At 38.8% G+C, this 12,654-nt stretch overlaps 1 protein-coding gene across 3 annotated transcripts in view; it reads right to left on the bottom strand.

The window, feature by feature from the left end:
- Positions 1-12,654, bottom strand: part of LOC148952827 (uncharacterized) — a 135,435-nt gene that overhangs the window by 36,704 nt on the left and 86,077 nt on the right. For all 3 annotated transcript variants that reach the window (XM_089088116.1, XM_089088114.1, XM_089088115.1), the window contains exons 12-13: positions 11,958-12,056; positions 4,971-5,105 (exon numbers count right to left, since the gene is read on the bottom strand). In XM_089088116.1, the coding sequence (XP_088944242.1) occupies positions 4,971-5,105; positions 11,958-12,056 (234 nt within the window). The remainder of the gene's footprint in view (positions 1-4,970; positions 5,106-11,957; positions 12,057-12,654) is intronic.

Raw genomic sequence — 12,654 nt, 5'->3', positions numbered from 1 at the left:
TCTGGACAGACAGATACTGAATTTTCACCCTTGGTAAACAGAAGGATCTATCCCTGTTTTTCTGAAGGTAGATCACGATCAGCAAGTCGTCAGAAGAAGGAGCATCTATCTCCAGTACCACGAAATATTTGTAGTTCGACCTACGAAGTACTTTACAATGAACCAGAGCCCATCCACGCAAACTGGAAGGCAATTTGAAAATGCTTTGGCTGCTGATCGGCCGACAATATAGAAGGGCCAGCACTCGCCGACTAATCAACTCTGGTTTCGAACTCACTTTTGCATAATGATACGTTCAGTCGTTTCGGACTCGAAAATTGAATCCTCTGCATCTCGTATACTTTTCCCAATTGCCACGCTAAGGTGTTTTGCGTGCAAAGTTTTCATAGATTTGCCGAATCTGCGGGATTGCAGGACATCCAATTAATCTTTGCTGACACTATCTGCAACCTCTTACGGAATTTACTGGTCAGAAAGTGGATGCTCCTAGAAGAAACTGGAGCGTGATAAGCACTTCCAAAGCCATTCTTGAGAATAGCTTTTCTATTTGTTGTTAGACTTACCAGCAGCAGTTTCAGAAGCTGGTGGAATTCTCGTATTGTGGCTCCCTTTGAGTTGTCCATTTTGTAATCATTGATTATTTTATTCCACGTTATTTTTAATTGAGCAAAAAACAGCGTGAAAAATTGGAACGCGGAAAACAAAACTACTAAAAAACTGAATTTGAGACATTTATTTCGAAATATTTCTCGAATTCCTTACTCAGTTTTAAAATCCTTCTTCCTTACCAAAAACTAATACCAATATCAAAATTTGTTTTTTCTTTTCTTCTACTCTGTAAAGAGCAGCATAAACTCTCTAAAATAAAACCAATCTTTTTTTTTATTTCCTATTTTTTTTTTCTTGACTTCCATTTAAAGAGGAAACTAAAGTAGGCCAAAAAAGAACTAGCAAATGGCCCGAGAGGAAAACCGTTGTAAAAACTTAGAAGAACGGATCGGATTGATCTGCACCTTCCTGAGATCAACAGATTTTCAATGATTCCCTTTAAGTCTGAACATCAGAGCCAAAGAGTATGGGTAACTTATAAGAATAGAAAATGGCACTAGTGTCGGAAAAAATCATCAACGTCATCTAGCGTTAGGCGATATGTAGAATTTCTTCAAGTTTTGCAATTGTTTTCTGTCAGGAGCTGAGATCAGACACTTATTAAAACACTAATTTTACCAACTACACAAATTAAATTATTTATTCTTATAATTACACCAAAAATTCCAAATTTCGCCAATGCTAGATGGCGTTTAGTTTATGGTCGACACCAGGGCCAGTTCCTACGCTTGTAAGTTTCCCATACTCTTTGAGATGAGCAAATATCAATTCCATGCGAAATTTGGCAATTGGCCAGTAAAGAACATTGAAATCCAGAATGCAGAAAGAAAATGGTAACCAATCAAATGTTTTAAGTTACCCCACAAAAACAAAATACTCGCAGGTAACATTGAACACTGCTGCCATCTTGAATCTTCGGAAGTGATTTCTAAGGAGGTGACTGCACCTGTAAATTTCCTCATTTCACCATTCTGCTCTTCGTCTATGGAAAAATACCAAACTAGAAGTCCTAATTTAGTTCATCTAAGTAAAAAAGGGCGACTTACTTTAACCACTTTTTCACAACTTTGGGCAGCTCAAATTCTCTTACAAATAATAAGCTAATATATCGTCTGATCCTGATTGGAAGAATTACCAACTTTTTCCGATGATATTTATCAATAATCAAGTAACAAATCTAGCAATCTAGTAACAATCTAACAATCTAGTAACAAGTCCAATTGACCAGTTCCAACGCAGGCGGAAAGCGAGCGATGATTTGTTCATTACTGATTTTGTTCAAAGTTACCCATCTCTATGGTAGCTTATTATTCAGAAACCCACTCTTCTCCATAGGAGGTAGATGAACACTAGAACAGACAGGATTGGCGGAGGTGTTGCCCTGTATGTACGCGATGATATCCCCTGCAAATATTTAGATAACTTCAATGACCCTAACCATGAAGCGATCTGGGCATTATGCAAGCCAAAACATTTACCACGAGATGTCTCTTGCATCATTATTGCAAGTATCTACTATCCTGAAAGTGCCAAGAACAGACGGCTGTTGGTATCCTACCTTCAGTCTACGTTAGACACATTACGTCAGCCGTATAGCCGCCCGGGCTTCATAATAGCTGGTGACTTCAACCAAACAAAGAAACAATGGCTTGCTAATACGCTGGGTATGTCACAAGTGGTCAAGATACCCACCCATGTGACCGGGAGTACCCTTGACCTTATTCTTACAAACCTTGCTCCATATTACAAAGACGTGTCTTCGAACGGGCCATTGGGCAAATCGGACCATCACACTCTGCTGATGAAGGCAAAAAGTGAAATCAGGAAGCTTAAGAAAATAAAAGTACTCCGGAGACCTATCACGAAGTCTGCTATTAATACGTACGGAATGTGGGTCGGTACTCACTGCTTCAGCGAAGTATACAACGAAAGCGATGTCAACAGGAAAGTAGAAATATTTCAGTCCCTACTCTATGAGAAATACTTAGAAGTTTTCCCGGAAAAGCAATTTGTCGTGAGCGAATCTGACAAGCCCTGGATCACTCCAAAAATAAAACAGCTGATTCGCAAAAAAACCACTGTAAGGCAGTCAAGTGGTGACGCAACGTCGTTACGATTATTAAGAAACAAAATCGTTAGCCTTTGTCGCGAGGCAAGAAAGTCCTTCGGAAAATCCCTTTTGGACACTGAAATAAAAAAGGATCCCCGTAAATGGCACCGTCTAGTGAGGCAGATTGCTGGAAAAACAATATCATCCAGTATCCGTATTCTGAACGATGATGGGTCACTCGTGAGTGCAAATGACGTCAACAATTACTTTACTGACATTTGTACATCCTTTCCTGCCCCAACTAACACTGAAATAGAGAATCTACTGTCGATATGCCCTGACGAAGGTGAAATCGAAATAGTTGAGTATCAAGTTTTCAATGAGCTGAACAAGTTGTGTCCATCCAGTAGCTCTTTTCCTGAAGAGCTACCTATAAGGTTAATACGAGAGTTCTCTCTTTTCCTTGCCAAGCCACTTGGACACATCATCAGCGAATGTTTCGCCCAGTCAACTTTCCCGTCGTGCTGGAAACGCGCATTTGTGCGTGTTATATCGAAGACTAAAACACCCAAATCTTGCAACGAGTTACGACCGATATCAATCACATCTACCTTTGCAAAAGTCACCGAGTCATTCATCCTGCGTGAATTGCTCGAGCAAACGCGGGAAAACATAGACCGTTACCAGTATGGCGGCCTCAAAGGTTGCAATACCTTGATATACCTCGTGCGCCTAGTTGACATTATCTTTAAGTGGCTTGACAAGGGCAGTACCTTCATCGACCTAGCTCTTGCCGATTTCAGGAAGGCATTTGACCTGATTTGTCATCTTACGGCAGCAAAAAATATGCGAGCAATGGGCGCACAGAAGCGGTCTCTTGCATTAGTGATGAGCTTCCTTCAGGACAGAATGCAGTGTGTATTTCCATTGTTTGAAGGTGACTTGATCTCATACTGGTCTAAACTTACCTGTGGAGCCCCTCAGGGTACAAGACTTGCTGGTTTCATATTTATCTCCCTCATCAACTTCCTCCTTCAGAATTTCGAAGAGCGACTCAAATTCGTCGACGATTTATCATTTGTCCTCAAATACCTCGTGAGAGAAGGTGTAATCGAACGTCAGTTCAGCGAGACCCTTCTGGCATCCTTCTCTGAGGACTGTGAACGTTACAAGTTGACACTGAATGCAGATAAATCAACGATCCTCAGGTTTTGCCCCTTAAAACGTGATCTGGAATTCCCGCAAGTCCCTTTTCCTATTGTTCCATCTGCAAAAATCCTCGGTGTCACATTATCGATGGACTGCACATTCACTGAACACGTGGAGAAGGTTATTAAGGCTGGCAATGCATCACTTCAGACCCTAGTCCTGATGCGCAGGTTTGGCTGCGACACTCAAAGCCTAAAAAATGCCTATATTACGTATGTGAGACCTCTACTCGAATATGCCGTCGCTGTCTGGGGACCTTTTGTCCAGAGCATCCACTACCTTTGCGATGACCTTGAATCTTTGCAGAAACGAGCTGTTAACATAATCGTTGGTAACAGAAGTGACGACTACAACAAACTCTTGCAAGAACTGAACCTTGAATCTCTCAGCGACAGACGATTATCACTGATCATGTCCCTCGGCAAGTCACTGCTATCTTCGCCCCATCACAGACTGATCCTCCCACCTGAAGCTCCTGTTAACCAAAGAACCAGATCCCAGTCGAAGCTACAACCCCCTGTCTGCAGGACCAACCGCTACAAAAACACGTTTGTCCCCTTTTTCGTTGAAGCATACAACAAGACTTAGTGTTATTTGAATTCACGTGTTAGTGTTTTTATAGTGTTCTTTGTATTTTTTTTTTTTTCTTCTAATATTGTTGTAAAGACGACATAAATTAGCCATGGCTACGCTGTTCGATCTTAATAAACCTATGTCTATGTCTATGTCTATGTCTATGTTAGAAGTGGAAATCTGAAACATTGCAAGAAATTTCATATCGACAGGTTCGAACAATAAATATAATAATTTATATGTGATTTTTTAGTTCATTATAGCGTCTTTTTCAACAAAATCTACAAGATAATGAACTACGCTCCCCTCACCACACCGAAGTTCTGGGCAAAATAATAGACACTGAAAACGTTGCATAAACATCCTGATATTATTATTACCTGTCTCTCGTTTGCTTGATTTTTTTTTGCAATACCTCTTTTTTCGACAAAATCCAAAATATAATAAACTCCCCCCCCCCCCATACTGAATTTCTTGGCAGAATAACAGGTACTGAAAAAGTTACACAAATATTCAATTGTTTTATTACCTTCCTCTCTTTTTGTCTGGCCTTTTTAGCAGCTTTCTTTTCATTAGCGGATTCCACATACTGAGGCTTGATCTCTTTTGGTTTTTCTTCATCTCCCTCAATATATTCAATAATTTGATCAATTTCTGATTTAGGCTAGAGAAAAAATCACATGAGCATTTAACTGCAAACAAGTTTAACGATAAATAATAATAATAATAATAAAAAAAGAAAGAGCAGACTTTGGGTTCAACTACTTATTATACTCCATAATACTTCAACTACATAATACATAATACTAGTAATATACGTAACTTACGAATTAACCTACGTAACGAACTTCTAAATCCATATACTATATCCATATATTTTTAATAAGTATATTAGGGGGTTCGCCCCCTAGTCAATACCTCGTTCTTTACACTAGTTCCAATTTTGTTCTAATTCTTTAAAAATGACCCCTTTATCACAAAGGCCGTTATTTAGAATAAATAGCTCTTATGAAAGTAAAAAATCTTTGGCTTAAAGAGCGAGGTATTGACTAGGGGGCGAACCCAATCATATACTTAATAATTTCTGTTCGTTGCCAACGCGTGTGAAATACCATGTAGGATTTCTGACATCAGAAAAAGCTGCGCCTAATTAGGTTACAGTCCCGTAGTAATTGAGCTTGGGTGTTCACGTCTTAATCGTCGCTTATTCCTGCTTCTGTAACCAGCTTATAAATTAGTACAAAACCTGTTTTTGGAGATAGACACAAGGGAGTATATATATATATATATATATATATATATATATATATATATATATATATATATATATATATATATATATATATATATATATATATATATATATATATATAATATATATAAATATATGTGACTAGACCTTTGGAGAAGCAAGCTCAATGAACTAGGCCTAGACGAGGAAAAATAATATTACAGCGATTCAAAAGCAGCAACTTGCCCAAAGACGAACAGGTTACTATGTATAACATGAAGTCCTACAATGTATCATTACTAGTTATTTCGTCATTCAGATATTTCGTAAACATGATATGTACGCTACATATTTTGAAATTTAAGGGAGAATACGGGCTCAAAGTCCCCCCCCCTAACACAATTGGGATTCAATACTTAGGTTTGTAAGTTTAAAGCGCTTTTCTCTCGTTTTCTACAATTTGTTTGTTTTTAGAATTAGACGATTTGGTGTTGTCACTAGAATGAATACTTCTGTGCGACAAGTTGAGAATATAGCTTGAACAAAAGATGGACTACAAACATTATTTGCAATTTTAATTTTGTTTTCCACTGAGCTTACAACATAGAATATCAATGAACGTTGATAAATAGAAAAGGGACCATCGAGAAATCTCGAAAACCCCATAAGTATGTTTACAGCTGGGCCAATCACTAAAATCTAGATAGTTTTAAAAAGCTTCCTTTCTGATAACTTATATTTATTTCTAATATTAATTTGGATTTTATTTTATATTTTATTTAGTCACCAAAATCTAGATAGTTTTAGAAAGTGTCATTTCCGATAATTTTATATTTATTTCATATATTCATTTTGATTTGATTTTATATTTTATTTCTGATGAATTTTTGTTTAACTTGCGTAATCGTTAGTACTTTGTTCCTCTTTTTGTCCCACTTGCTCTTCATTTAAATATGAAAACAGTCCATGCCCTTAATGACTTCCCTGGGCGCGGGAAGTAAGTGCTAAGTATTTTGAATATTCCGGGAGTATGCACATTAAATACTTGCTTACTTGTACTTGTAACAGGACTCAAGCATCTCAGCTCTCCCTGGCGTCTAGAAGCGTCGTCATTGTAGTAAGCCAAGAGTCTCGGTCGTTCGCGAGTGGGTCAATTAATTCGAGCCAGGATTTTTCCCATCTTCGTCCATACTTGTTGAAGCCACCGATTGGGTATAGGTCAGCCTTGATGCAGGCGAGCCACGTTTTCTTTTGTCCCCCATGTCGCTTTTTCCATCCCGAAAGAGGTGTACATCTGAGGGCTTTATTGACAAAGGTGTGGCGTGGGCGGCGAAATGTATGGCCGAACCATCGGAGTCTCCTTTGTTTAATTATAGTGGCCAAATCAAAACGCTGATGGCAGATTTTGCGGAGTGCGTCATTGCTGACTCGACCACGGAGTTTAATACCAATGATTCTCTTAAGACATGAATGGTCAAATACGTTGAGGGCTTGAAGATCGGATGTTTTCAGAGCCCATGTCTCACAGTCGTATAGTAGGACAGATCGAACAAGGGCCTGATATATCCTTATTCTTGTCTTCAGGCGAACATTTTTCTGGTTCCATAGAGAGTGATTTAGCTGGGTGAAGACTCCAGTTGCTGAAGCAATCCTCGACTGAATTTCTGAAGTGCATCCTCCTATTGGGTCCACCAGAGAGCCTAGGTACTTGAATTCTGGTATCTCATCTATGGGTGACTGTTCTATAAAAATTGGGGGTCTTGAGATGATATACCAGAGACCATGACTTTTGTCTTCGAGGAGCTTATCTTCAAGCCGACCCGAGAGGGTTCTTCAGCTACCTTCGACAGCTTGCATTGGGCTTCTGAACGAGATTCAGCTAATAAGCAAATATCGTCGGCATAGTCCAGATCGGTGATCCGAAAATTGGGACTTACTTCAACGCTTGAAAAGGTCGTCATTGCTCTGGTCATAATCTAGACTATTACGAAATTAAATAAGATGGGAGACAATATACTCGCGTATGTTGGTAATATGCTTGTATAAGTCTGACTATCTTGCCCGGTACTTCATCCTCTGTCCTGGCCTTCCAGATTCCATCCCTCAGAATAGAATCAAAAGCTGTAATAAAATTTATGAATAGAGACCCAGTCGGTTTCTGGTGTTTTACCCTGTGTTCAAGGGTGTGTCTTAAGACGAATAGTTGGTCGATAGTTCCCACGCCTGGGCGAAATCCCACTTGATTGGGCCTTGTCTTTACGTTACGCTGGATACAAAAACGATTATGTCTATGGCAAAGACATAATCGCACTATGGCAAATATTTTGGCAGCAATGCAGATGAGAGAGATCCAGCGATAATTGCTGCATTTTGTTTTTTTGCCCTTTTTTGAAGACCGGAAGGATGATAGTCTCCCCAATCCAGTGGAGCCATTTCTTCTTCCCATATACGACAGGTTAGTTTATTCAGATTGCTGACAAGTGCTGTCCCTCCATACTTGTAAAGTTCATGCGGAATGGCATCAGGACCAGGGGCTTTATTGCTTTTCAGGCAGTTGATTACTTATCGAACTTCATTTAACGTAGGGGGAGCCACGTTCACGTCTTTGTAAATATTGCTGGGTGAATTTGGTTCCTGCAGGTCATCAGGGCTGCAACTTGGATTATGGAAACGCTGATTATGATCCATTGCTGTGGAGAGTTGGTGCTGGTTAAGTGGTTTGTCAAAGTGCTCCTTCCAGCGATTTATTATTTCGGACTTATTCGAGAGTAACTTGCCGTTTTCATCTTCGACGGATGTACTAGTAGGCTTATGTGATTTACTCCTGGTTGATTTTAGGAGCTGATACATCTTCCTGGTGTCGGATCTCGAGGCAGCGGCTTCCATGTCTTCAGCGATTTTCTCCCAGTACTGGTTCTTATTATTTTTAGCCGACTGGTGGTATTCTCCTCTCAGGCGCTTGAAGAACTCCGATTTTCTGTCTGATATCTGTTGCTTCTGCTCAGCCAGCTGAACTGTGCGTGTTGACATCCATTTTTGGATAGTCTTTTGCGGTATCCTATCGTTGCTTCTGCAGCCTCGTGGATTGTATTGCGTATCTGTTCCTCCAAACTTTGGGTTTGCTCGTCGGTCGCTTGCACTTGGATAGCTTCAAAGCGATTAGACATCTCTAAGCGGAACGCCTGTCGTATATTAGGATCATTGAAGCGATTGGTGTCAAATCTTTGTGGAGGTTTCCTCTTGAGACGTACTGCTAGTCGCAACTTTAGATCTAACTTGACTAGAAGATGATCTGACCCAGGTTTCGAGCCAGTATCTGCTCCAATGTATGATCTACTATTCGCAGCCATTTATTTCCAACGACTGGACATGAGGATATAATAAATCTGGCTTTTCGTTCTACCATCTCTTGAATGCCATGTGGCTCTATGGCTGGGTTTATGGTTGAATAAGGTATTGGTAATGACCAAATTATTCGTCATGGCCAAGTGAATAAGTCTTGATCCCCTGCTATACCTAGCTCCAAGACCGAAGTGGCCAATGGAAAACTCAGCATTGGATACTTTTTCTCCGATTCTGGCGTTAAAGTCGCCTCCAATAAAAATAAGGTCTCGTTTCGGGACCTTCTGAAGTGTACAAGTTAGAAGTTGATAAAAAAAAAGATCTGCTTCGTTCTCTGGTGCGTCTCTGGTTGGAGCATAAACTACAATAACTGATATAAGAGATCTCCAAGAATATAACCTACTTCCCCGAGTGCGGGCTTGCTTAGCAGAGCAGTATAAGTGTAAAGTATTTTGGAATATGGAAAGAACTTAAAAATCAACGAAAAGATGGGGTGGACTAATTGTCAAATAAAGACATGTTTGAAATAAAAGAAATATTAATCCTACGACCCCTACAAGAACATTTTTGACGTAATACCTTAAATTAGGTATCTTTTTTCCAGACCACACTGCTTTTCTATGACGGACAAACAAACGTTCAAATGGGGATAAGTCCATTAATTTAGACAGTGAAAACAGGTACAAAAGTCTTTCTATTGATAACGATCGCTGCATATGTGATCCAAATATCTACATTTATGTACCTGTTTTCACTGTCAAAATAAATGGAATTATCCCCATTTGAACGTTTATTTGTTCTTCAAGAACATGGCCTACTTAGCAGACTGGTATAAATGCAAAGCATTTGGCATATTCAAGAAATTTGCAGATCAATGATGATATGTGGTGTAGTCATTAGCAAATCAGGGTGGAACTGGAATATAAGGTCAATAAACTTAAAACCTTAAAAAAGTGTAGGCATCTCCCTAAGTCCTGCTTTGGTTAGCAGAGCGGCATAAGACGTTAAGTGTTTTTGAAAATTCTCGTAAATCGAGGCAGATTTGATTAAACTTATTGGTTCTTGTCAGGAAGGATGAAAGATGTCATCATTATTTCTCGTCATCTGTCATGAAGGACGACAGATCGCCAAAGATTGTCCTTGTCGGCCAACCGTCTAGGACCAAACGAAAAGCATGTCGTCCCCGAATAGGGTGGGAAGATGTCATAAGGAAAGATATAAGGGAAACTGGAACTCCTTGGGTAGGTGTGAAGAGGGAGGCTTTGAATAGATTGGGATGGAGGAGGAACGTACGTAGTTGTGTTGGCCTCAAGTGGTTTGGTGCTGCAGTGAGTTGTTAGTAGAAGTAATAAACTTACAACCTCTTTAAGGATGTGGCCACTTTTCTGAGTATGGCCTTGTTTAGAACAGCAGTACAAGTGCTTGGTGTATTAAACAACAATCTATTCTTTTAGAACGGTCTGATTCTTAATAACGCAAAAAATTTGATAGAGCAGGGACAGTTCCTACTCGCTAAATAACACAGTAAACCAGCACTGACAAAACTGCTTCAACAGTTTCTGATTGTTTAGATACACCTAACAGCTTCTGATAGTTTCAAAAAAAGGGCTCGTTGATATAGACCTATAAAAACAGCACCCTTCCAGGATTTCAGGCAATACTGAGCAGCTTCGCACACTGAGCACTAGTAATTTTTGCACCCTGTGAAGTTCTGACTGGTGAATTCCCTAAATTTTACATAATGTGGTTTATTTTTGGACTGCAGTAGGACATTCAGCCTCGTTGCCACAGTGATTTTTTTTGTGTATGGGGTCAACTGTTCTTTCCCACGACATAAGGGGTGGTTTTGACTGTTGTGTACCTCGAGGCAGTCCTTCCAATTTATTTTTTTCTGTCTTATATAAGGGTACCCGAAAATTGAGGTGTTTAATAAGTTATGTTAAGTCTATTGATACTTCCTATTTATTTAGAAGAGAAATTATTAAGTAATTATTTTTGGCCATATATTAATTTTTATCTTTTATCTGTTATATATTTTTGGTATTTGCTTTTAAATAGTTGCAGTAGAATTGTAGGTGTTGGTGACAAAGTTCATTTTTCCTTTTTTTTCTCCCCTGTAGGTGATTTGTATCCCCTACCTACTTACTTGTACTTGCAGCAGGATATGGCGTTTTTCCACCTTTCCTGGCATGTGCAATTCAGATGTTAAAAGAAACACGCATGAACAGATGTTAAAAAGAAAAACGCGGCTAGATATGAAATTTATCATCTCTTCTTCTTCTTGCAGCAGAATCAGGCGTTTTTTCGCCTCCCCTGGCATCTGCAATTCAGATGTTACAAGAAAAACGCGTAAACAGATGTTAACAAGAAAAAGGCGGCTAGATATGTAACTTATCATCTCTTCTTCTTCTTGCAGCAGAATCAGGCGTTTTTTCGCCTTTCCATGCATCCGCAATTCAGATATTACGTACGAATTCCGTAAGCTCGTCATATTCACGGTTTTTTTACAGTTTGTTTCAGCCATGCCGTTTATGATTTTTCATTAAGCCGTCTAAAAAAAAAAAAAAATAAAGCTTTGAAACAATCAATTGTATCTAGGAGCATTCCAGTTAAGAGAATGAGAAGTAGCAAACACCCTAATTTGCACATAGAAAATAATAATTAATGATAATTAATAATTAATTAAATTATAATTAACAGTTAGAATTATCTTATTGAATAAATAAAGTAAAGGCTAAAATGTTTTACTAAGCGGTCAAAAAACAATTAGAAACACAAAAACACTCAATTTTATCTCAGGAAATATCAGATAAGAGATTAAAAATTGTTAATTAAATAATAAAAAAATAATATCAATTTATTAAATTAAACTAATAATATTAAATAATAATTAAAACAACAACAATATCATAAAAAATTATTATTTGGACAGATTCACAGTACCTTCGGCTCAGGAATAACAGGTGGAGGTGGTTCCCTTTTCGGCTTTACTCCCTTCTTTTCTTTTTTCTTGCTCCCAACTCCTTGCTTAGGTGACACAGTCTAAAATTCGGTAGTTTATTTACACATAGGAAACGAAACATTTTATTTAGCGCCCCTTCTATAACAGCGCCCAGCATAGGCATCTCTAGATCTATATTCTAAAAGTTAAAAGGGCAATAACCAAGTACTTCAAACTTGTCGAAATCCTCATACTAAAAAGAATATGCTGAATCAAAAAAATAATTGAAGGTGCTAGACCAATTACCACTAACAAACGGCTAAACCACATATACAAGGGATATTAAAAAGATAGGCGGAATTTCTGTCAGCAAAGTAATGGCAACCATTTTCTGGAACTCTGAAGGAGTTGTATAATAGACTTTTTAGACGGTTGATAAACTGTCTCAGAAGCCCAGTATGTACAAGTTTTGAAGAAAATTCCTAGCAGAATTAGCTCAAACGCGTCCAGTAAAGCTCCATCGTGGAATCCTCTTCCACTATGACCCCACCCCAGCGCATTTTTCACGCATTAGAAGAGAAGATTTGAGAGAATCTCGGAGGAAATTGCTGCTTCCATCATGATAAGACACTTCGCCCGTTACAAAAGAAGTTTTGAGAGAATCTCGACGGAAATTGCTGCGACATCCATCTTACAACC

Source organism: Artemia sp. Qi Xiang Cuo, chromosome 4, assembly GCF_049724085.1.
Source record: "Artemia sp. Qi Xiang Cuo chromosome 4, ASM4972408v1, whole genome shotgun sequence".
Taxonomy (NCBI): Eukaryota; Metazoa; Arthropoda; class Branchiopoda; order Anostraca; family Artemiidae; genus Artemia; species Artemia sp. Qi Xiang Cuo.
This window is presented reverse-complemented; position numbering and strand designations above follow the sequence as displayed.